The sequence below is a fragment of the Chiroxiphia lanceolata genome, chromosome 2 (assembly GCF_009829145.1).
Source record: "Chiroxiphia lanceolata isolate bChiLan1 chromosome 2, bChiLan1.pri, whole genome shotgun sequence".
NCBI classification, from domain to species: domain Eukaryota; kingdom Metazoa; phylum Chordata; class Aves; order Passeriformes; family Pipridae; genus Chiroxiphia; species Chiroxiphia lanceolata.
Genome location: NC_045638.1, coordinates 6,695,927 through 6,720,786, shown reverse-complemented (window position 1 = coordinate 6,720,786; position 24,860 = coordinate 6,695,927). Strand labels below are relative to the sequence as shown.

The 24,860-nt window shown below is 43.5% G+C and overlaps 1 protein-coding gene and 1 long non-coding RNA gene across 2 annotated transcripts in view; one reads left to right on the top strand and one right to left on the bottom strand.

Moving 5' to 3' along the window:
* EFHC2 (EF-hand domain containing 2) overlaps positions 1-8,547 on the bottom strand; it is a 60,388-nt gene extending 51,841 nt beyond the window's left edge. Inside the window, exon 1 of the mRNA XM_032680586.1 lies at positions 8,453-8,547. Within this exon, the coding sequence (XP_032536477.1) occupies positions 8,453-8,494 (42 nt within the window). The 5' untranslated portion in view covers positions 8,495-8,547. The remainder of the gene's footprint in view (positions 1-8,452) is intronic.
* A 12-nt stretch (positions 8,548-8,559) lies between these two features.
* LOC116783230 lies at positions 8,560-17,049 on the top strand. Its single transcript, XR_004355572.1, has 3 exons — positions 8,560-8,597; positions 10,357-10,449; positions 16,899-17,049. It is a non-coding gene; the product is annotated as an uncharacterized LOC116783230 (long non-coding RNA).
* The last annotated feature ends 7,811 nt before the right edge of the window (positions 17,050-24,860 follow it).

Below are 24,860 nucleotides of genomic sequence, written 5' to 3'. Positions count from 1 at the left end.
ACACTTGGCATCACTGATTATCACAGGCTTATATGTAAACCACTGCTCCCCAGAAAGGGGTAGACAGCTCGAAGTTACTATCATCCATCAAAAAATGGTACAAATAATCATTTTGCATTGTGGCAACACTCAATTCTCCAAGGTAACGTAACACACGCTCAGCACAGCAGTTCTGGGAACAAGTGCAAGCAGTGAAGCAGCAAAACCTGAAAGTACCTGAGCAGTTATTTCATTCTGCCAATACGAAAGAGAGTCAGGAATCTGAAAGGCAGTGAACCAGCCTCATGGCACATAACATTCAATGCTGGTCTACACAAACTACTGCACACTGGAGGGCACAATCTGAACTGTTCCCCTGCCTCAAGGTGCTCCAAATCCAATGACACAGGATGGAGAGATGCTGACACAAACTGCTCAATCACTGCTTTAGCTTAACCTTTGCTTAAAATACTTCTGCAAGGACAGTGGTATGAAAAAGAATACTTACTATTTTTACAAATTAGTATTTTTAATACCATAATAATCAATGGCCATACATTGCTTAGGTTAAAAGAAGCTGAGCTAGCCTTTGAAATAGTCACTACGAAATGAGATAAGGTTCACATTATGAGGACAGAAACAATCAGTGGTATGGAAGCACTGATTGTGCTTAAAAGGTAAGCAGTGTTTTGAACAAAGGTGAATAAAAGGGCACATGACAAGTATCATAGTTTAAAGAATAATACAAAGGGAAAAAACAAGTACTCCTGCACCATATAACTCAAGAACAAGGGTTCTGAATGAAAGAGAAAAATCAACAAAAGGAAATGCTTGTGTACTGACTAGCAGCCCATGGTTCCCCTTAACACAGAGCATTGCTCAAGCCAGGAATTTAACCAGACTGAAAAAAGAATTGCACATTTGCAGGAATAATGCCCAAAATAAAATATTTCACATCGGCACAGTTTTTCGCGCTCTGATATATAAAATGTCACGTCTCAGTGTGCAGTGTCAGCACTGACATCCAGAGATAATTCATGTGGTCATTCCACCCCTTTCTCCAGATGTGAGTACAGGTGCTCTCCTGGTACCTGAATCTGGAACAGGCAGGCACTGACAGGGGCTGGCATCTGCTTTGTCACACATCTACACCTGGGATGGTTTCCTCCCTCTCCTTTGGGTGCTTCTCAATTGCTCTTGCTTCTTCTATTTCTCTTTTCAATAATTTTGTTCCTCAGTAAGCCGATGAAGAGTTGGGGAGAAGTCAGAAAGGAAGGGGGATTCCTGCTTTTATCAGTTCAAATGTAGAATAACTATAGCCAAGCTGAGTTTTTAAAGGGAAGTTTCTAGGCAAGAACACCTGATTTATACTGAAGGTGCTGTAGAACAGATTCACTTGCTGGCACAGAAAGTATTTAATTATTTTCCCCCTCTTACCAAAGCGTGAGTTAGGGAGAAAGGCACAGTTAGAAAAGCACAGTGAGGGTGAGTTTCCTCAGCAAAGGAAAGCTTTTCATGTCCTCAAAGCTTCTTCTAGAAGCATTTGCTGTTCATATGTTTCTGGGTTTCAGCGAGCTACAGTATGGTAAAGTGTTCATCAAACTTATCCAGGTTTGGTCCTGTGGCCAATTTCCAGAATTTAGGGCTAAAATCACAACATCCTTCACAATTAGATATGGAAAAACCATGGCCAAACAGCTTCAGTCCTGTTAAAAATCTTTTGTGGCTTTTTTGTAACTTTTTAGGGTTTGACAGAAAGATTATTTTAGAATCCTAATAAAAGAATTACTTATAATCCCCCGCTCCAGAAAAACACCCAAATCCATAGGCAAAACAATCTCTTCTAAAAGTCTGTACAGTTATTTCTTTAAAAAAAGCCCAAAACAACAGCAGAAACAGAAAGTTTAAGAAAAAGAGTAATTATAATTGAAGATCACAAAAGAGAAAAATGACATTTGGGAAACTTCAGCTAATGAACTCAGACCACATCCAGCCTAAAATAGTGACAGAACATGATGTTACCTCCACAGTAATATTAAATTACTTCTAAAAGAAATCTTTTACAGAGCAGGGAAAGAGCTTGACTATGTCTACTGTGCTAATGCAGCTAAACTGAGCAGGTTGTAGATCTGCTGAACAAAGCTGGACATTTTCTGCGCAGTGAGCCTGAAAAATATTGAGGATACATTCAATAGTGACTAATGCAAAGGTCAGGGTTCTCTAACTGCAGTTACTGGCTTTGCAAACTCAGCCACTGCAGTCCTTGGGGAACACTGCCTTGTGCTCGCTCCATCCTGCTCTGCAACAGTCACAGCAAACTCATCAGGGAGCTGCACATTTCAGCTGAACCAAATACACCTGGAAATGTCTGGAGTGATGGGGGAGCCCTCAGTGGCACACCCTGTCCCAAGAACCACGTCTTCAACCCAGTCCCACGAGGAGTTATGGCAGAAGTCACTGGTAGCAGCCCAGTTCTCTACTCCATATCTATTTTTAATTCCTACTGTGGATGCCCTGCTCAAATCCTGTATCAGGATGAACTTCTGAACTGTTCTAGGCTGCACACTGTGCTGGTCAAATTCAGATTTTAAACTCTTCTATCATTCCTGCCTTCTTGCAGAGCCCTCAGGACGTTCAGAGGTTAAGTGGCACTGTCAAAGGAGGAACACCTTAAGACCCAGCAACTCTGGTGCCCCTCTAACACACTGCAGAACAAAGAACATCAACACTAACAGCTGGATGAGCACAGGAAAGATGTGGATCTGTTGGAGCAGGTCCAGAAGAAAGCCACAAAAATGATCAGAGGCATGGAGCACCTCTCCTATAAGGACAGGCTGAGACAGTTGGGGTTGTTCAGCCTGGAGAAGAGAAGGCTCCAGGGAGACCTTATTTTGGCCTTCCAGTACTTAAAGGGGGATCCTAAGAAAGATGGGGACAGACTTTTTAGTAGGGCCTGCTGCAATAGGACAAGGGGTCATAGTTTTAAAATAAAAGAGGGCTAATTTAGGTCAGATATGAGAAAGAAACTTCTTACAATGAGGGTGGTGAAACACCGGAACAGGTTGCCCAGAAAGGTGGTGGATTCCCCATTCCTGGAAACATTCAAGGTCAGACTGGACAAGACTGAGCAACCTGATCTTGTTGAAGATGACCCTGCTCATGGGAGAGGGTTGGACTGGACGATCTTCAAAGGTCTCTTCCAACACAAACCAATCTGTGATTCTATGGGCTTGCTCTTACTGCCTGAACTGGTACAGCCTGAGAGAAGACAACAGATGGATAAAGTAAAGGATCCAAAATGAAGCCATGAGGAGCAGCTACAGGAAGATTTGGGTCTGGGAGCTGTGAACAGAGAGAGATCTGGGGGAGCAGGGCTGAGGGGCAGGAGGTAGTGGAAGGAGTTCAGGAAAAGACAAAGGGAGAGCAGGCAGGATTACTCATAAAGAAGCTGGCAAATGTTCTGTCAAGAAAAACTACTGTCCCTTTTTGGTGCCAGTAGTAACAGAGCAGCACAAAATAAACCAGGAAACAGAGAGACAGCAACAGTAACACAGTTGAGGGCAATTCCAAGCTCCTGCAATAAACGAGGAAGAAGTGGAATCTCTGCTGCACCACTGAAGTTTGCAACAGAAACACCCAAAACTGGTATTTTCAAGGATGTATTTTCCCCTGAGATCTATAAACTTATTGGATGATTCTCTAAGAAATGCCATGCAGAACTGTTGCACAAAATTCTCTCTCTGAGAGGGATTTCAGACCTCAGGCAAGAAAACACACTGGTCCAATCTGACCCATGTGAATATGTGGTCCTGTCCACTGGCTGCTGACATAAGGCAAGGACATCAATCTGGAATCAGAAGGAGCAGCTGCCTTTGAGAATGGGAGGCAGACCAGGAACACTAACAAAGTTGTGTTGTAACCAGTGTCATCCCTAACATGGTCGAGGCTCCAAACACACAAACTTTTTCTCGCAGTAACAGAGGAAACCTATTACATGCTGCATTTCCACTGAATGCAGAATTAAACATGGTTATCAAGATCTATCCTGACAAACAGGCAACACACATAGACCTTCTATGTACAAAGCTGAAAATGTCATCATTGCATAATTTCAATACCAGTTGGGCTCTGCAGGCAGAAGTCACAGTACCAAGGTCTCCCCAAGACTTTTAAACATTGGCTTCAAAACCAGGTACAAAAGAAAAGAACTGAGGAATTTCCCTTTTCAAGGGGATGCAACAGGTAGAAATTTCCAAACAAGTAACAGTTAGTAACATGTTACTAACTGTTTGTGAAAATAAAGAAACGAATAAACTCTTGAATGCAACAGGGTGGTAAATATTGTGTAAGTACCACACCCTGCCACTACCAGGCCAACAAGGGCATTTGTCTAAGGCATTTGCCAGGACAGAGGAGCACTAGACAGGGGCACTCCCAACACTGACTCTGACCTCCCCAGCCTCAGCAAAGAGGAAAGGAACAGGAGTTTTAAAAGAGCTGAAGGGTGTTTATTTGATGAATGGACTTAAGTGTACACAAAAGACTGTAATTTTGATTTTAAAGATATTTGAAAAAATAGAGGTGGTTCCTTTCTCTCTCTTTGCAGACATTAAATATTTTACACTCCTGACACCTTCTGCCGTCATTCTTCTCCAGGCCATCGAACCAACGATCAAATGTGGCACTGTTCGGGCTGTGCCTGAAGCTTTTATCCCTGCTCTTCATTTAGCACAAAGGAAACATTACCTTATGTTCCCATAGGAACCACTCCATCAGTTCTAGAAGCACCTATCACCTCCCTGAGTTTCCCTCCAGTTGCACCAGCTGTGATGTCCGAGCAGCAAGATTTTGTCCCAGCTATGCGGGAATGCAGCGGCAGCATCGCTCTCCGGGATGTTGCTGAATTGGGCAGCAGTCCCTTGCAGCTGAGGGAGGGAAAAATGGGAAAAAACAGGCAGAAGATGCTGCCTTTCACTGTGCCAGCACCACAGGCAGCTGAGAGCTGCCCAGCCTCACTGCCCTCACTCGCAGTCAGAGAGGAAGCGTCTCTGCTCCTGGGTGGAGAAGGAGTCAGCATTCCTGGTGAAGCAAGCTAGAAGTAACAATGATCATAGTGGAGGGTAATACAAAGGCCAGAGGCTCTTAGATCCAGAGAACCAAGTGCTGTGAAAAGATTTCTCACTCCCCATTTGTCACTGTCGTCCTGATGCCTTAGAGTCAGACTATGTGTCCCTCACTGCCATAAAGCTCTGATTATTCGGAGGCAGCTCAGCCACTTTATTAAACACATCCAAGGTAGACAAAACACGGATGTGCTTCCCTTCTGCTGCCTCTCCTGGGCCTGTAGGTAAGGCAGGTGGAAGCATTAGGTGCAGAGACAAGAGGGTTGTACAAGTAGCTTGAATTCCACCAGTGATGAGTGGAATTAATACCCATAATTATAAACCAAGGGCTGACAGGAACAGCAATCCCCTGTCCTCTATGAATCCTTCTTCAAGGAATGCTCTGCCACTGTTTTTTCTGCCCAATAAGAGACAGGGATGGTGATGCTCAGAGTCCTAACAGGTGAAAACACTTTCTTCCTTTTCAATTTATCTGTAGCAGTGACACTTTTTTTCCCCTTTATATGCTGTTCTCAGCGTCTCATTTGTGGAGCTATATGAAAGTAAAATTAAATCTAATAGCCAACAACAACTAAGTGGAGAGCAGAGATGCTTTTCAGTAAAGGTGAATTATAGTTATTAACTATCTCAAGGACTGATAAAAAGAGCAATCTGGAGCCCTACCAAGGGTATAACCATGGTTTTACAATGCTGTCTTGTGGCAATTGTGACAGCTTTCACACCTTCAGTTCTCACAACATACTCACTGTATGCACTTCAACAGGGGGTGTCCAACACTCTCCATAAGTAACTCTTCCCAAGCATGTAAAGTTAAATTAAACCAATTAAGTTAAATTGAAATTTGGAGACCAATAAGGTCATGGATAACACTGAGCTGCTTCCACCCAGCAGGTACCAGTGGCACACACCTATTTCAGTGTTGCTGACAGGTGTACTTGGCAACCACCTCGAATGTTATACACACAACCAATCCTTTACAATACAAATTCCAATGCAGCAAGAGAGACTTGAGTATTCACCACCAGGTCTGGGGTTTTTTTGCTTCTAAAACAACAGCACCCAGTCTGCTCTTTCCAGGGGAAAGGAGTTTCCTGAAAAATCCCCACTGGGCTCCTCTTGCAAGAGGTCCTGTGTTTGCACACACCTGTGCAGTGCTGACACACCGAGTGAGGCTGGGAGTCCACAAATTCCTAAGGAATTTCATGCCTCATATTGAAGGGGTACTGATGTTTGTGGTACCACTGGTGTTAAAACCTGTCTTGACAAATCACTTGCACATTGTCCCTGAACTACAGTATCACCTTCCATATACTCCCTCATAGGGTGGTCAGACTCAGGAGCTGGCAAAACACCCCAGCATTCAGGATACAGAAATGAGGGCTCTATCATAGAATCGTGTAATGGTTTGGGTTGGAAGAGACCTTAAAGATCTCCCAGTTCCATGGGGAGGGACACCTTCACACTAGACCAGGTTGCTCAGAGCCACATCCAACTCGGCCTTGAACACTTCCAGGGATGAGGCATCCACAGGTTACCTGGGCAACCTTGGCCACAACATGTTCACAGCGTGAAAACAACAGATTTCCTTCCAGACATTTTAGCATTATTAAGAAGGTCTGCAGCTTAGTTTGCCTCCTGAAAGCACCAACTATAGTGCTGTGCATGAATCCTCCCTTTACTCCCTGCGCTGCTTCACAGTACAGACTGTGTTCAGCAAATTTCCAGCTATCCTTGATGAACAAGTTTGAAGTAGTGATGGCAGCCTTCTCTTTTGTTTGCTAGGCTAAAAATACCATCTTATCTATTCAGCCTGCCATTGGTATTAATAGCATTGGCAACTCTGAAACACCGTGTTTGCATCCATGGCATTCCCCTGCTCTGCAAAGTCTTTGGTTTTTGCAGAGGATACCTGTCTCTCCCTGGTTTGCTCTGTTAGAGATGCAAAAAGAGCTCAAACTGCCCCACAGCAGCTGCCAGATCACAGAATGGCAAAATAAATTAGGCTGGAGAAGACCTCTGAGATCAAGAAGTCCAACCTTTGACCAATTACCACCTTGTCAATCAGACCATGGCACTGAGTGACACATCCAGTCCTTCCTTAAACACCTCCAGGAACGGTGACGCCACCACTTCCCTGGGCAGCCCATTCCAATGTTTAATCACCTGTTCTGTGAAGAAATTCTTCCTAATGTCCAACCTAAGCCTTCCCTGGCCTAGCTTAAGGCTGTGTCCTCTCGTCCTGTTGCTGGCTGACTGGGAGAAGAGGTCGAGTCCACCTGGCTACAACCTCCTTTCACTGAGTAGTGGAGAGTGATAAGGTCACCCTTGAACCTCCTCTTCTCCAGGTTAAACACCCCCAGCTCCCTCAGCTACTCCTTATAGGACATAGCATTTTGTTTGCTATGATGAAAACACCATCTTATCTATTCAGCCTGCCATTGGCACTAACAGTATTGGCAGCTCTGAAACACCACATCAGCATCCCTGGCATCACCACACTCTGCAAAGACTTTTTCCTTTATATAGAAAGTATGTGTCACTCCCTGTTTTGCTCTGTTAGAGATCCAACAAGAGATCCAACTTCTCCACAGCAGCTGTCAGATCATAGAATCTATTAAGTTGGAAAAGACCCCTGAGATCATCAAGTCCAACCCATGACTGTTCACCACCAACTCAACTAGACCATGTCACTGAGTGTCAGGTCTGGCCTTTCCTTGAACACTCCAGGGACGGTGACTCCACCACCTCCATGGGCAGCCCCTTCCAATATCTAATCACCTTTCCTGTGACGAAATTCTTCCTGATGTCCAACCTAAATTTGCCTTGGCCCAGCTTAAGACTATGTCCTCCTGTCCTGTCGCTGGCTGACTGGGAGAAGAGGCCCCACCTGGCTACAGCCTCCGTTCAGGTAGTTGTAGAGTGATAAGGTCATCCCTGAGCCTCCTCTTCTCCAGGCTGAACACCCCCAGCTCCCTCAGCCGCTCCTCAACCAGCCCATGTCACTGAGTGCCGCATCCAGCCTTCCCTTAAACACCTCCAAGGACGGCAACTCCACCACCTCCCTGGGCAGTCACTTCCACCGTCTAATCACCCTTTCTGTGAAGAAATTCTTCCTGATGTCCAACCTAACCCCCCCCCGGCGCTGCTTAACACCGAGACCCTTCCGTGCTGCTGCAGAGCATCCGCACCGAGCCCGGCGGCGCTCAGCGCACCCACCGGCACCTGCCGGGCCGGGACACGGGGAAAGGCCTCGCCATGGCCGGGCCGCCTCCGGCAGCGCCCCCGCGGCCGCCCCTGCGCGGGGCCGGGCGGGGAGGCGGGGAAGGGGCCTGGCCCGGGCTGTCACTCACGTTGCGGCGGAAGGAGAAGCCGGGCAGCAGCGGCAGCGCCATGGCCGCCACGACCCGCTAGGGCGCCGTTGCCTGGATACGGCCCGTGACGTCACGGCGGGTGTGACGTCACGGGGCGGGGAGGGGAGCGCGGGGGCTCGTCCAGGTCCGATCCCCGGGATACAGCAGGGATGGAGGGATGGAGGGATGGAGGGATGGAGGGGGGCAGTGCCCGGCCGTCCTCCTCCTCAAGAACCGCGGGAGTGCGAGGGGAGCGCCGGGGATGGGCCCAGAACGGGAGGGGGGCTGAGTCAGGGTTAGCGACCCTTGGGGGCGAAGGAGAACTAAATACATTCTATAACATAAAAAATATATTTTTATGTATAATATATACATATATAAAATATATACACATATATAAAATATATATTATAGATCTATCGTATCTAAAATATATGTTATATATAATATATAACATATAACATATAATATAAAACATATACTATATACTATATACTGTATACTATATACTATATAATGTATAATATATAATATATAATATACATTATATATTATATATTATATAATAGTTATATATTATATATTAAATATTTATATTAATATATAATATCTAATATTAATATATTCTATAGTAAATACATATTATTAAATATATATTATATGTTATATATTATACATTTTTCATATATATACATATATATATGCATATATATACATATATATACATATATATGCATATATACACATATATGAAATATGTATTGCATATTAGGTATTGTATTTTATAACAAATATAAAATATCTATTTCATATATGCATATATTATATTTTATATATTCTATATATACATATAGAATATATAAATTATATATCTATAATATATAAAATATATAATTATATATCTATAATATATAAAATATATATTATGCATAATATATATATTATCTTTATATATAAATATAAATTATTTCTTATATAAGGTACACAATAATATATAATATATATTGCTATTTTTATATTATATCCAATAATAGATTCTATCTATATATTATACAAGTTATCATAAAGATTATACGTATTGTTTATTATACATTGTTATATGTAGCATATTGTTTTTATATATATTGGTTTTTATACATTATTATTTACTAAATGCTACATACATACTAAATCCAACACTAATGCATGCTAAATCCATTTATTTAATTTTTCACAATTCATGGCCATTTTCATCAGGAATCTCTGAAAATTTGGAGAAAAGGGGGCTCTTCAGTAACCTTATCACTCTCTACAATTGCCTAAAATTGAGGTGGGGGTCAGGTGGGGGCTGGTCTCTTCTGCCAGGTAATCAGCGACAGCACAAGAGGAAATGGCCTCAAGCTGTGCCAGGGGAGGTTTAGGTTGGACATCAGGAGGAATTTCTTCACTGGAAGGGTTGTTAGACATTGGAAGGGGCTGCCCAGGGAGGTGGCGGATTCACCATCCCTGGAGACGTTCAAGGAATGCCTGGATGTGGCACTTAGTGCTGTGGTTTAGTTGGCAAGGTGGTGATGGGTCAAAGGTTGGACTGGATGATCTCAGAGGTCTTTTCCAAACTAAGTGATTCTGTGATTTTGTGAAAATGTGCCTCAGTCCCAAAACCTTGTCTTGTCCCCTCGCTCTCTCCCACCTGGTAAAGTGCAGTGACCTGGCTGGACATGGTCCCCCCCCAGTACCTCTGGAACTGGGGTCACGAATGGGGCAAATCCCACCTCATTTGCCGTTTTCTGCACCAATTAATTTTTGATGGTTTTCGTTTTGTGACTGTTATACAGCATATTTTACTCTGAGGCCCTGGTGGGCTTGGGGGAGGGGGGTGTGGGATGCTTTTACAGCTTTTCCTTCGGTTTTTTTTGCATTTTTAGTCCACCGGGACGGTGAAACTGGGTTAGTGGGTTTCCACCTTCTGGTTTCCCAGTGCTGTGTTGAGCATCTGCATTTGCATTTAGTGCAGAAAGGTAAACATTTAAAATGTATTTTAATTGAAAATAAGAGGAACCGTCATTTTAATCACATTCATTTTGTGAAGTGGGTGGTATTATGCTCAAATTTAAATTTCAAACAGAAAATACACTGAGAGTTTCTCACGGATGGTTTATGGGGGGAAGGTTGGTTTCTTTCTTTAATGGAAGTAACATTTTCCTTGGTAATAAGGGAGGGTGCATTCCAGATCGCTTCCAAAGCCAGTTCCAGAGAACAGCAACCATGCTGTGTTATGTTCCTCCATTTTACATAAAGCTGTTCATTAATATATTTTTTTTTTTAGTTAGAACTGCTTTTTACAGAAAAATGAGTTTATGGATAAAGCAGCTTAAACCCAAATATTCCAGTTCTGATCTACTGTCTCAGAGGAGCTGTACTTCAGTTGCTTAATGTCCTTATTCTCATAGATGGAGTGGATCTCCCATGCCATATTTCATACTCTATGATGCATCAGACCATGAAATTCCCATAACATATCATCCCTCCTCCCTGAAACAGAGGCTGATGGAACAGCATGGGTGATGTGTTCAGTCTGAATGAGCCTGGGAGGGACTCCCTGTACAGTTCCCAGTTCCCTGAATTGGTATTTAGCCAAAAATATTCTGATTTCTAAACCTGTGATTTCAGGGGAAATTCTTTGGGTTTTTTTGGTTGGTTGGTTTTTGATTTTTGGGGGGGGGGGGGGGTTGCCAGAAATTTGAAATGGGGAAGGGAAAGAGGGAGGGAGGGAGGGAGGAAGGAAAGGAGGAAGGAAAGAAGGAATGAAGGAAGGAAAGATCTATCTCTCTGAGATGAATGAACTAGCCTTGCTGCAGCTCCATGCAGAATCCCCACAGGCCTCTTAGAACTAATGGCACAGCTTCTCATTTGAGTCAGTAACTAACCATCATGAAAACACAGTAGTGAGGAGTTGGTGTCCCTTTTCACTTCATTTATCCTCCAGAATTGGTATGTTAAGTTTTCGTGGCTCGTTGCATAGCAGGGTGGTTGAAATGTCTTAATACCCTTGTGATATCAAAAATAAACTGGTGCTCCAAGGTGGTGCGGGCAGAGGCTCTGTGTGAAAAACTTGCAAAGGGAAGAGCATCACTGCTGGAGGAAGGTCAGTGAAATGCAGAGCACCAGCAAAGAGTCCAGTGCATTTCCAGCAGAAAATCCTGTGAATTGTCCCTAACTTTTAGGTCAAATCTTTCTGCATAGGATTACCTCTGCCTCACCCAGTAAAGGAGACAAGGGAGCCATGGAGAAGGGGAGCATCTCCCTTGTGCACCAAAGCACTGCTACAATTCACTATTTTCTACCAGTCTTCAATCATTTTTTTTGATTTCAAAAGCAGAGGAGGGGGGGAAAAGGAGTATAATCTACTTTAGAACAGAATTGCTTCTTTCTACATTACCTTCTCTTTGGGGTTTCTCTCACATGTTTATCTTTTTTTGTTCCTTGCTGTATTCGCTCAATAGTACAGACCGAGTGAAAACAAATTAATTTTAATGCCTTTTCTGGGAAAAATAAAAGTACTCCAGGAAAACCAATTTTGATAAAAGCTTTTTATTAAATGGAGATTGTTAATGACAACAACAGCAAGCAGCTGGCAGCAGTAAATTAACTGTGTCTTCTGACTACTCTGCAGATGATAGTGGTGGATGTACATAGGACTGCGTTAGTTGTGCAGTTCAAAGGAGGAAAGAAAGCAGGGGGGGAAACTAAAGCTGGGAAAAATATGGAAAACACTGTTTTTGTGATAAAAAGACAGAGATTCTAGTCTCTTTGTATTGGGATTTTTACTAGCAAACTTGAAATGAGTAGGGGGGTTCAAATTGTAAATGAGCAAAGCGAAACTTTCTAAAGAGGCTTAATTTTTTTAAAAAATACTGTTTTTCACTCTGACCAAATTCTGTTGGCTCCAGGCTTGTTAGTCCATTAGTCTGAGTGGAAGACCAGATCTTCTGCTTCCAACTTGTGTCTGTTTAGAATAGGAAAATTTGGAAAGATGAGGAGACCAGGAAAGTTTGACTAAAATCAGCATAATTTAGTGTCACTTGTCTGTGAAGACATGTCTGTTTCTGTCATACCTGTGACTTCATCCTTTTCCTGGAACTGATTTTACAGACTGTGTTAAGGCTGGGCTGTACAAAGTCAGAACAGTCCTTAAAAATACTGATTTCTTATGTTTTCCCATGTCTTTTATTACCTCATTCATTTTGATTTCACCGGTCAATGAACACACAACCTACGAAGATACTTAATCAGTGGCCAGAAAACAATACTGAGGCCACAGTATTTGGCTGCAGCTATGGAGTGCTCCAGAAAACTCATGTGGGGGAAACTGGGCACTTCTGCAGCTGTAGATCTGTACTGGCCATGTACCACACAGGTGCTTGGTGCAGTATTCCTGCAGCCCCCACTGCCCCAGGAAGGCAAAATGTGAATTTCTATGGCTCATGGCCCGTCACATTTTTCTCCTGGTGATGCCATGGGGGACAGGAGAACAGAAAAGTAGTTAAATCCAGTCAGGTCTCACTGGAGGGTTTCCTTAGCTGGAATGACCTTTCCACGGCCAATTACTCCGATTCATCCTGTCCTAATGAGGCGTGTTTGCACATCAGTCACCTTGCTCAGATCTGCCATGGCCCTTGGGGAGGCGAGGGATGAGGGTGGGAGCTGTAGTACACCTGTTGGTTCACCCTCCCTGGCACAGCCTGGGTGCTGGGGGCCGTGCAGAAGGCTGGGTTTCCTCCCCTTCTGTCCCCATCCCGTCACACCATCACAAACTCATCTGGAAACTTGGCGGGAGAAGTTTGCTGTCTCACAGAACGAGCCCGGTGGGCTTGTTTCACTTTGCTGTGCCTGTTTAAAGCGTTTTGAAGTTCCTACTCATTTGATACCCAGCTCTTATTTACATAAGGTGTGAGCTTCTCAGGGATATTTGCAGTCAGCCTGACTTCCCCGTCATTGAAATCAGGAAGAATATGAGGGGCCACTCTCCTAAGTCCCCCACACTTTGGAAAGTACACGGAAAAAGAAATATTCTGGGCCTGGTAGATACCTCTGAGTTGCCCCCGCTGCATATATTCAGTGAGATCTGCAGTACAGAGTAGCTGCTCTGTTCCTCTTCACCCTCCTTATGTTGTGGACTGATTTGAGATGCAGGCACACTAGTAAAATGAACCTGACAGAAGAGCCTCTAATTTAATTCAGAAGCAGAATGCAGATTTTTTTTCTTTTTTTTTTTTTCTTTTTTTGCAATTAAACTGTAGACACACATTTAATACAGCGTGCAGTGGTTGCTGGGAAGAGTGGGGAAGACTCATGGTATGTAACACAGCTCACACACCGACGGGAGGAAAATACGAGCACGGCGCTCGCAGCAGCGTGACCACGTCAAACTGCAGCTGAGGCCTCAAGTTCTGTCATCATCTGCACCTTCCTCCCTCCCTCCAGATTATACCTATTCCGGGGTGAAGACAAATCCCTTGAGAACACAAAGCCCCTGTGGCAGGGAGGCACAGTGACTCTCTCACAGCCTGACAGGGCAGCCACCCCCAGACAGCCCCATGAAAGTCAGGAAAGTGCTGCTGTTGCTTCAGCCGCAGTGTCCGGGCCCCTGATGACAATGTCAGGCACTGCAGGATGGGGAGTTGCACTTCTTTACTCCTGACCTTTTTGGGAGGTCAATGGGACTGAATCCATCCGTGTCATGAACATTTCCTGACTTTCCTCTCACACTGCCTTTCTGACAAAACTGAAGGGTTTGGTTCAACAGAAATGTCAGTACACCTTCCCTCCCTTCCTGCAGCGGTGTCATTTGCCAGTAGCCTGTCTCTCTATGCCCATTGTCAAAGCTCTCTCATCCAGCCAACAAGGCACCCCAAGACACTAAAAAACCCCAGCTCTGGCTCTGTTCAGCCAGCCTTACCAGTCCTCTTCCTTGTGCCTAGGAAAATTCTGTGGGCGTTTCTCCAAGTCTTGCAAGTTGCCTTGAGGATACGCCATGAGGCTGCATGACTGATCAATTCCTCCCTCTTTTCCCATCCTCCATTTTCAAGCTTGATCTTTTCAGCTGATGGATAACACAACAACAACAACAAAAAAAAAAAAACCCAACAATTTTTAAAATTCCCATGGCAATAAATAGATAGAGAGATTACAGTCAATTACCAGAAACTGCTATTGATCAAGGCTGGTTTAGAAGTATACTTGCTTTCCACGATCAAGCTTACAATACAATTTCCCCTGCGTTCAGCATCTATTTCAATTAAAATGAGAGGGGAGAAAATACCACTTACTTTAAATAAAAAGCTTTCAAGCTATTCTTGCAGGCTGCTTTGAGGATCTAGGACAGATCAAAGCTGCTTTGAGAATTCATCCATTCTGCTTCAATATATGATAGCTCATTGTCCATAGGAAAAAATTAAGGCAGTATTAGATATCAAAGCAGTAAGTGCATTTTGGGTTTTCTAAGCAGTGGTCTCAAAACCGGTGATGCCTGCCAGAATAATAACAGAACAGTAATCCCCTTCTATCACAGAGAACACTGCAATTGCAGGCACCACATCAGAAATTGTTTCTTAATCAAGCTCTGTCTTAATGGTAGTTAGGTCATCTGTGTGGATCAAAAGTCTTGGTCAATACCAGCTTCTCAAAACTGACTGAAATCAGTCAATTATGAAGAAGTTAGGAATTGAGGTTTACCCCAAACCTAATCCCTTTGCTGATTAGGACTTTATTCAAACTTCCAGCCTAAAGGCATTCATGGGAAACAGATCCTTTTGATCCTAGTTTTGGCACTGTCCTTTGAATAACGTGTCTTTTTTGCTGTTCGAAGCCTCCTCCTTACGTAACTGCAGATAGCAATCACATCTCCTTTCAGCTTTGGGCCAAGTTTAGTGAACCAGACTTTTTGGCACACTGCTTATGTGATAGTTCATCTTTCTTCTGAACTCCCAGCTCTGCTTTTCTCTCTGCCTGCTCCAGCCCGAGCGTGTCTTCCTTGAATAAAGGTATCTATGCACAATAACCTAAAAGAACTCTCTCTCACCGAGGTGCTGCACTGTTCCTGTCACTCTCATCTCTGCTGTTGCTCTGCTGTGTCTTCTCAATATTTCTTTCTGCTTTCCTGGGTTTGTGCTTCCTCCTGCCCTCCACTTGTACCGCTTTAGTTCTGCTTCTTTTCTCCACCGATGTTTTTCTCATTGAAGGCCAAAATAAGTGAGAAAAGTGTTGGGTCCTCCTTTCCAAACCTGTTGACTGAACTTGCTGAAGAACAAGTGGTCTGTGGGGAATAGGATTTATTGAGCTGTTAACTTGAATGGAGCCGTCTGGTTCAGCCTGTCGAGTTTCTGAGGACAATTTCTTTCTGCAAGGCTCCACTGCTGCTCTCCCTCTCTCTAAATGTACTTTGAAGGGCTTTTGTATCAGTGTATGAGGAGTATGGGTAAGACCTAATTTAGGGGATGGGAGAAGTAGACTTCACCATCTATCAGAGGTTTTTTCCTGCCCTTAAAATGTACTTTTCAAGGCAACTACTCCTGGTGCTTCATGGCTATACTGCCTTCCATCCTTTGGAATTAGAGATGCTGTCCTGATGGGGTTTTGTCTCTTTCTTTGGAGGCAACCTATGTTAGCAAAGAAAGAAATGTCTTCACCTGAAGTTCATTTTGAACTTGTGATTAAAATCAATCCTTTTTATGAAGGAGGTACCTATTTTTCTATGTTTCTACCTTAAAGATGGGGCAAACTCCAGATCTTGTCAATTAAAGGATAAAGAAGGTTTAAGTGAGAGATGAAACCCTTCTGCCATGCCAGGGCACAACATTAGCTGGTCACTAGCACCTTCCACTCCATATCTGTTTTTGTGTGCTAAATGCTGTAGCAAGGTTAGTTGACAAATAAATAAATGAGTTGAGGTCAAATACTTAAGGGAATAGTTAAGGGAACTGGTACAAAAACCACGGTGAAAGTTGAGACTGTAACAACCTCGACAGCGTCCCTTTAAATTACGCTTAATAAATACCAGGCAGCTGAAGTGTTCTGTGGTTGTGCATATATTTGTAACAAACCGTTGCACAAATATTTGGCTCCTAACGAACTAAATGGTATGACATTTGCCAGGGAAAATTAATTACTTTAACGTGTGTTGTATAAAATATGAGATAATCATGTAACCTATGTGCATGCCGTAGAGTGTTGCTGAGTGACTAAGTTATTACCAAAGGAAATTTATGAGAAATAAACAAGAAATAGTCAGAGATGCTGTAAATGTCATGTTACGCTCAAGGGCCTTTTGCGGCTGAATAATTTTTATGTGGATGAGGAGGACAGGATCATGTTGTGAAAAATCAAGTTAGAATGAGTTAATCTTTGTATTTGCACATAATTTTATTGGTATTTAATGTAGCTATGATGTTTCTGTTTCAAATTGTAGGGACAGTTCATAGAGAAGATGACAAGATCGAATCAGACTGAACTGAGTGATCCAGCGTGGTCTCGGCATCAAATTTTAAGCTGTCTGTGTTCAAGAAGAAAAGCTGCCTATTAAAGAAATGAGAAATAAAGTGGTCCTGATAGCCAAGTCATGGCTGCTGATTTGGGCAAAATCGTATTGCCTAATTTATGTGACTTTTTGGAAAGGTGAAGTCATCTCCCTTGGAGGTCTTGCCTTCTCTGTGCAACTCTCACGTCTCACAGGCAGGGAAGGTTCAGCAACTGCCAGAGCTCTGCCCTTCCCCTCCCACCAGGATGCTCTGCAGAGTCTGCATGAGGCTGTGTACAGGAGGAGGGAATGGAAAGCAGTGAACTGGAGAAATATGAACTGGCGAGGGAAAAGCAGATACACACATTTCTTCTCAGACAAAGAGTGTAGAGCGTGATAAACCCGGTCTCTAAATAGCAGCAGGAAATAATGCGGTAAAAAAATCGTGTCCATTACATTCTTCTTCTTTCCCCTAACTAAGGAACTCAGACAGATGAGGGTCTTTCTTGAGCAGACAGCAGAATAATTTAAACAAAATCAGGGTTGATTGGTTTGGGGGGGGTCTTTAATTACTCTCATAGTACTAAAGAACATGATAAACTAGGGCACAGCCCGCTCAGCAAGTGTCACTGGCATTTTGTCATACAGCACTACAGAAAACAACTTCCCAGGTAGTGATCCTGGAATCCTGGAGTTCCTACCACGGGAGAGAAACAGCTGGGGAGTGAGAAGGTGGAGAACAATGTTGGTGAGAGATTTATAGGATTTGTAAGCCTCAGACAACGAAGGAAGAACAACGTCAACCTGCAGGCAGCAGACTTTAATGAACATGGAGGATATTGGCAGGTAAATTCCCCTGGCAATCAAATCCATGGGAGAAAAGAGCTCCAGAAAGAGTTGATGGTTCATAAAATTTAAAAAAAATAAACAAAAGACAGTAGCCGCAGAATTACAAAATCTCCCAGTATGTAGAGAGGATAGAAAATGCAGTAGGAGATATTTGTGAAATCACAAGCTCTTCAATGAGTTCAAGTGCAAGAAGGGAGTGTACAGAACATAGAAAATAGGTCAAATATCTAAAAATGAACATTAAAAAAACCCTCAGCATGAGCGTACAGAGACAAAATCAGAAAGTCTAAAACACAAAATAAAATACTTCTCCTATTCTTTGCTTATACTAATAAGGCATTTTAAGGACATTTTTCATTGTAACAAAAAGGGAAACTGAGGGAAGAATTACTCTATGGGTAGAAAAATTGGTAGGTGATGCTGAGAAGCTCAGAAAGCTTAGTACCTTTTTTAAAGAAGACTAGAAGTGGACAAACACAGAGATTTTGTTAAAAGTAGGGGCAGGGAATTGTGGATCCAGGGATTTAGAAGCAATCACCATCCCTGTGATTTGTAAGAAAAGACTAAAGCAACTGATCAGGTGATTTATATTTCCATGAAGTTTAAAAATTAGATGAGGCTTGATATGATTTGCCTTTTTGCAAATCCACCAGATTTCCTTCTATGACAAGGAAACAGCTGTTGTAGGTACAAGAGAAACTATATGGGCCACACAGCAGTGTGTGTGTGTGTGTGTGTGTGTGTGTGTGTGTGTGTGTGTGTGTGTGTGTGTGTGTGTGCTGGGGGTCAAGAAGGGACTGGGCAGACCTATCACAAATACACTTGGAGGGAGTTTTCAAACAGGCAAAATGTGAGATCCCCTCTGATTTCCACTGCCAGTGCTGATGCAGGTGCCTACCCTGAAGACTGTGGGGTCTGTAATAGCTGTAAAATACAGGGAGCACCTCAGCTGAAGGGAGCTGGGAGGGAGAGGTGAGTGGTAGGTGTGCTTTTGCAGCTGGGAGCAGTTGTGGCCCTTTTAAAAGAGGATGTGCAGTGAGGAGAGAAGGACGTAGGGAGCAGGATGTGGGCTGGTGGGGCTGTTTGCTGAGTAGCTCTGAGCATGCTGTGCTTCTTGAGCCAAACTGCAGGAAAAGGTGTAGCCAAGAAGATCCCAAAAGCCTTTCAGATAAGAGGGAGACAATCTTCACAATACTGATGCTGTGGTCACATCTTGATGTGGTTCTGCATCCCAGATGTTTGGGCCAATGCTTTAAGGAGAGCAGTAAATGGAGGGAAATTCTTTATCTAGGTTTGTTGGCCATAGTAGATAAGACATGACAAAAAGTAATCCAGTTACACCAGAGAAATTCTCTAGCAGTGAGGATGGTGAGGAAGAGCATCACACCCCTGAGCATCTTCATCTCCCAATGCTTGTAACAACAGGTTATACAGATTTCTGCCAGGTACAGCTCAGATGCAGCTGATGCACCCCAAGGTCAATACGGTGTTGTAAATGAGTGTGTGCACTGTTTTGTTTCAGCACTGTTTTCTTTCAGCACTGTTTTTCACCCAGGATATTATGGTGTGTCTCTGAGGTAATGGCCTGGCAGGGATCCCACTGGAAAGGGAGAGGATGGGTGGCCTTTCACTCATAGCAATCTGGCTCCTCGTTTGCTCCAAGGTGCACATTCAGGCTTGTCCCTGTGGTCTCCTTTCCTCCTGCACAGCTGGCAACTGTATTCCCACCCAGAAATGGCTGAGGAGATCACAAGGACCCATCCAGCAGATGGGATATTTTGCCTCTGGAGGAAGCCAGGACCAGACACTTCAGAGAGAAGCATAGAAGGTGTGTGAGTGGGTAACCAGTGAATAAATTGCTCATTGGTGGAGGAAGAATGGCAAATAAGAGAATCCAGCTTCTATATGAAGAAATTTAAGCCATAATCTGAAGCACAGCTACCCAAGCCCTGAGGCTGCTCATGTTTAAACCCTTCTATCCTAACTGCTGGCAGTCTCATCAGCTGTGCAGTGGATGACATTTTCTTTAGTTCTGCAAGGCTGTCAAGGCAGTGAAGCTTCATCTCCTCATTCCATGGAACAGCCTTCCTCTCCTCTCATCCCCTGCCTTTCTGTGTCACTGATGGGTTTTGTTGTCTTACTATGAAAAAGTCAGGAGAGGTGCCTGGTCTACCTGGTCTTGGCTTCCTTAGCTTGTATAGTTCTGGTTGTTCCCTGCGTAAATCAAACAGCTTCCTCGGTTTTCATTTGTTTGGTTTTTTTCCCAAATTCCCTAACAATTTTCATTAATCAAACCTTACATTTCTGTGTCTTGATAAAGGGCTAACATTAGCCTCTGTTTTAATAGAGAAAACCAGGTTATTCTGAAGGATGGTGGAGAACAGTAACCTATTGTGAGATCCTTGAAATATCTGCTAGGAGAGAGCCAGAGCTCGCTCTTGTCTGAAGAGAGATCTGAGTAAACTCCTTAAGCTAAATCAGCTCTTCTGAGGAGGTCTCTGCAGCATTAGGCTGACCAGGACCAGATCCAGTATTCCAGGGGAATCCCTAAACCTCAATGGCACTAAATGTCATAATATTGAGTCTATTTTTCATCCCATTCTGAAGCCTGTTTGTGATTTGACCACTGTTTACACTGAGCCTCCAGGTGAATGTCCCAGTCTTTCCCTGACTTTGCTGTCTGTGACTTAAGACCAAGCACTGTGCAGAGGGCTTCAGGTCAGCCCATCCCCTGGACATGATTTTGCGCTAATGAGCATCAGCTCAGCCTTAGTGTTCCACTGTCCACATGCTCAGACTGGACAGAACTTCTGGGAATTCTTTTCTCTCCATTGGCTCAGCCTAACCTGGATAACTTGGTGTCACCTTCAAATGTTGCTCCCCCACCTCTTTTCTAGATCATGAAGAGATACTGCAGCTGCCACTCTTTGTGTTACACAACTCATTGGTATATTAATATTAATACAGGATCTAAAAAAAAACTATTGAAAAAACATTCCAGTTACAAAGACAGGAGATGCCAGGATTAAGGATTCTTGTGTAGTTGTGGTCTAAATCCCTCTGTACAGCACTGTACGTTTTAGTCATGGGTACATAGACTATTATTTAGAGGATTCCTTCTAGTTTAGGAGGCAGTGTAGGTTCCAGACTAGATGGATTGCTTTTCTGACCAAGGGTGCATCCCCTGGGTAAAGGGACTGTCACTCCCTGGGCACAGAGGAAATGCAGCCCCATTTCTGATCTGTGCTGGCTGGACAGACAATATAAAAGGGACTTTGAGATGCAGAAGAAGATTCCCTCCTAAACTTTCTTCTTTCTGTTTTATGAAGAAGAAGGGAGAGACGATGTTATTTTATTTCAATACAACAGGAAAATGACTGCTTAGTTAGTAATGGATTTATTTATATCCATGGGATAGGAATTTCACTGACTCCTATTTGAATAAAATAGAAAGTGGCAATGGCTTCTTGAGATTTACCTGTCCCACATAAGACAGCTGATGAAAAGAGAAGGCTTTAGAGGGATCTAGCATCCACCTTCCCACACCTACAGGGAGCTCACTGAGGCGAGGGAGACGGGCTCCTCAGGGGTGCATCGCAAGGGGAAGAGGGAAAACAGGCATAGTTTGAAACAAGAGGTTCAGACCAGACATAAGGGGAACTTGTTCCCCGCCAGAACAAGCCTGAAGTGGAGCAGGTTGCCCAGAGAGGTTGTGCAGGCTCCATCTCAGAGGTTTCCAAGTCCTGTCTTTCTCAAGCCGTGGGCAACAAGGGTTGATCTCAGAGCTCATCTTTCTCTGAGGCCCCCAAGGTCCCTTTCATTCCAAGTTATCCTGTGTTCCAGGGTTGCTCTAACACTCGTTGTTGGCAGCGCTTGATCTCCTACAGGTGGGATCAGTTTGACTGGAGCTCTGCCCCTCAACACCCCTCTCTGCAGCTCTTTCTTCCCCCAGAGAAGACTAATTATGCTCTGGCCAAGGGAACCTGGTGTTGTGTCACCTGTTGCAAGGTTGCCTGTAGGTTCCAGGTGAGCAGTAACTCACCCAGAACAAGGTATGGGAGAAGCTGTGGAAGGGGGAAAACGTATGCCAGGCTAAATTTGAGCTTTGTAACTTCAACACTGTAATTTCCTCCTTTGGTGTGACACACAAACGTGCTTCTTCTGTATTATGAACCACTTCGTGGAGGCGATTCCCTGATATCAGTGAAGCTGCACTACTGAGTGTATAGTGGAACCGCTTTTGCAAAAATAATTGAAAAAAATGCCTTTGATTAGGGATATTACTAATTTACTTCACAGGCACGATGACACCATTTAGGAATACAAAACATTAATCTAAAATTGACTGTGTTTTCATACCTTGTTTTCCTTGACCAGCAGATGACCAAACAACCAAAAATCCACTCCTAAGAAATTGTGCATTTATGAGGTATTCTGCTTCACACAGAAAACATTCAGTGCTCAGGTGATTGCTCATCTCACACATTTCCCCCGTGCTGTGAGTCTCCTAACAAGAAGCAAGTATGAAAATGGGGCAAAAGTGGCCTTGGCTGGTTTGTGCTGCCCAGCTACAGTGATGGGTTGACATCTATACATAGAACACATAGGAGGCCCCAGCCACAATCCTCTTCTACCTCCTGTCCTCCCCCACCAGTATTCCTTCCCCCAGCACCCTCTCAGAACTGGAAAAAGGAGAAGCTGGTTCCTCTGTAATTTCTGTAATCAGGAAAGTAAGCAACCCAGCTTTTTTCTTCCTTGTGGAGAGATCAACAAGCCTAAATTCATTTCTGCATTTTGCAAACAGCTGGGAAAGGCTGAGCCTTAAGCTGTGTGCACACCACTTTTTTTTCGGATTCCACACCCAGAAGTTTGGCAGATTCAATGAATTTTGCTTTGGGAAAGCACTGACGTGGTTAGAAACTTTATTACATGTTAAACATGCAGCTGTGTTAAAGAAATTAATTTAATTATAAATAAGAGCCAAAATTCAGTATAATCAGATTAATACTATGAACTATAACAAGATCCATTGGAACAGAATGATGAAATGTCAACTGCATTTGCAGATTGTGCTGATCTGGAGAGGGAAAAAAATGTACCTGGCAAGACTGTCACCAGAGTGTTACTGGGAGGTTTTTCTGTCGTGCAATTTTTTTAAGAACAAGATCTATTTACTTGTCAATCGGAAATTAAAGCAGTGAGACTCAATTAATGCATGACACTGTTCCCTTTGAGCACAAACATGACTCAGAAGCAGTTCACAAAGAAGACAAGCTCTTGCTTAGTTTAGCAATGTGACCTGCTTAGTTCTCAAAGGGACTCACCGAACTGAAATTAGGCAGTTAAAAAAAAAAATCTAAATAAATTCAGGAACTAACAGATCCTGGGATCCCTCTGCTAATTTATATAGCTTTGAAATCATATTTTTTTTCTTTTTTGCTCAAGTTTCTCTCTTAGGTGAGAACGCAAAGGTGAGAGGAAGTTGTATAGTCAAAACTTTACAGTCTGCACGTCAAGTGACAAGTCACACAAGGCATGATGTCAGCCCTGTGCCAAGAGAAAGGGGCTGTGCTTTGTCCTGTGATGTGTCTGACCACAGTTTTCCATGGTTTTGGTGCTTGGTCAGCCATGGTGAGGATTGCTATGGTGGCACTGATCATTTGAAGCACAAAGGTTTTTGCAGGGCCAAGGTGCCAGCAAGAGCTGAGCACAGAAAGTGTCTGCCTTTCCTACCATATGAACAGAAAGTGTCTGCCTTTCCTATCATATCTAATGGAGCTGCTAGGAAAGGGAAAGGACACCATTCTGCGTGGAGTGTGGTCATTCTGGCCACAACTCCCCTCTCAGCTGAGAGACTCCTCAGGGTGCAACGTTTGCTGTGCTTTGCTGCAGGCAATTGACAGGAGGTTTGAGTAACTGTGATGATATTTGGAAAAATAATCTGGTCCAGTTTTTAAAAACATTTCAGGCCCAGCAGTTTCACACTTGGGAAGAAGATAAGTTGGGAATTGTTTGTCTGTTTTCAATGATCTATAATGAGATTGGAGTGAGACTCTCTGCTGTAGAGACAAGCTGGATCTCAGGGCTATGATTTGGTTGTTTATACAGAGACACCCTGTCCCAAGTGAAACACCCTCCAGTGCCTAAATCATCCATATAGAGCTGGTAGAGATGACACAAACCCCCATATGGATGGCTCACACATCCTGAGGTGTCTGAAGGCTGCTGGACCCCTCAGTTCAGGCACCTGAGTCCTGCCCCTTCTGTTGCCCCACTCGAGATGAGGTGGCACCCAGAGCTACAACATCTTGGGCAAACAATTGTTTGCACTCAGGGATGGCAGCTGTGCTAAAGAGGTCCATCAGGTGAACTTCTGGATGCTTAAGAGGGCAAAATGCCTGAAGGACTTCATTGTGCCTCTGTGAATCCCTCAGCAGCACCAGGCTGCCTGAAAAGCCTCTCACTGCACTAGATTAGTGCATCCCAAAGTCACAGGAATTCTCAACTGGAAGGGACACCCTCCCAATCCTTACTGCCTCACGCACTGATGCAGGGCTGAGCACTTCTGAACCACCAGTGCTGGATGGTTCCAAAATATTCTCCTTGAAAAGTCGAATGGAACAACTCTGGGTTATGTCTTCCAGTGCTGCATGATTCCCATCATTAGGAAGTTTTCTCAATTCCCCAGCCTAAATCTTCTTTACTTCAGCTTAAGCTGATTTCTTCTTGTCCTTCTTTTGATGGACATGATGAGCAGTTGATTATAATCCTCTTTATAACAACCTTGTACCTGCTGGAAGACTGGGAGACAGATTTTCTGAGAACTTGATTTTGGCCTTAAAATAACTCTTCCAAATTATTTTGCTTTTGTGCCACTTGGCCACAAAATAGGCAGTTTTGATAAAAGAAAGAGACAGGAGCGATCATTTGATGACCATCTCTATCCCTCTGCAAACACAGGCTTTAGTCCTCTGAGAGGAGACCTGACAGACATTAAATTGATACTCTTATTTAACAGTGTCATGTGCAATCTGTAAATTCTTTTAGTGAGATAAAGGTTTGCAA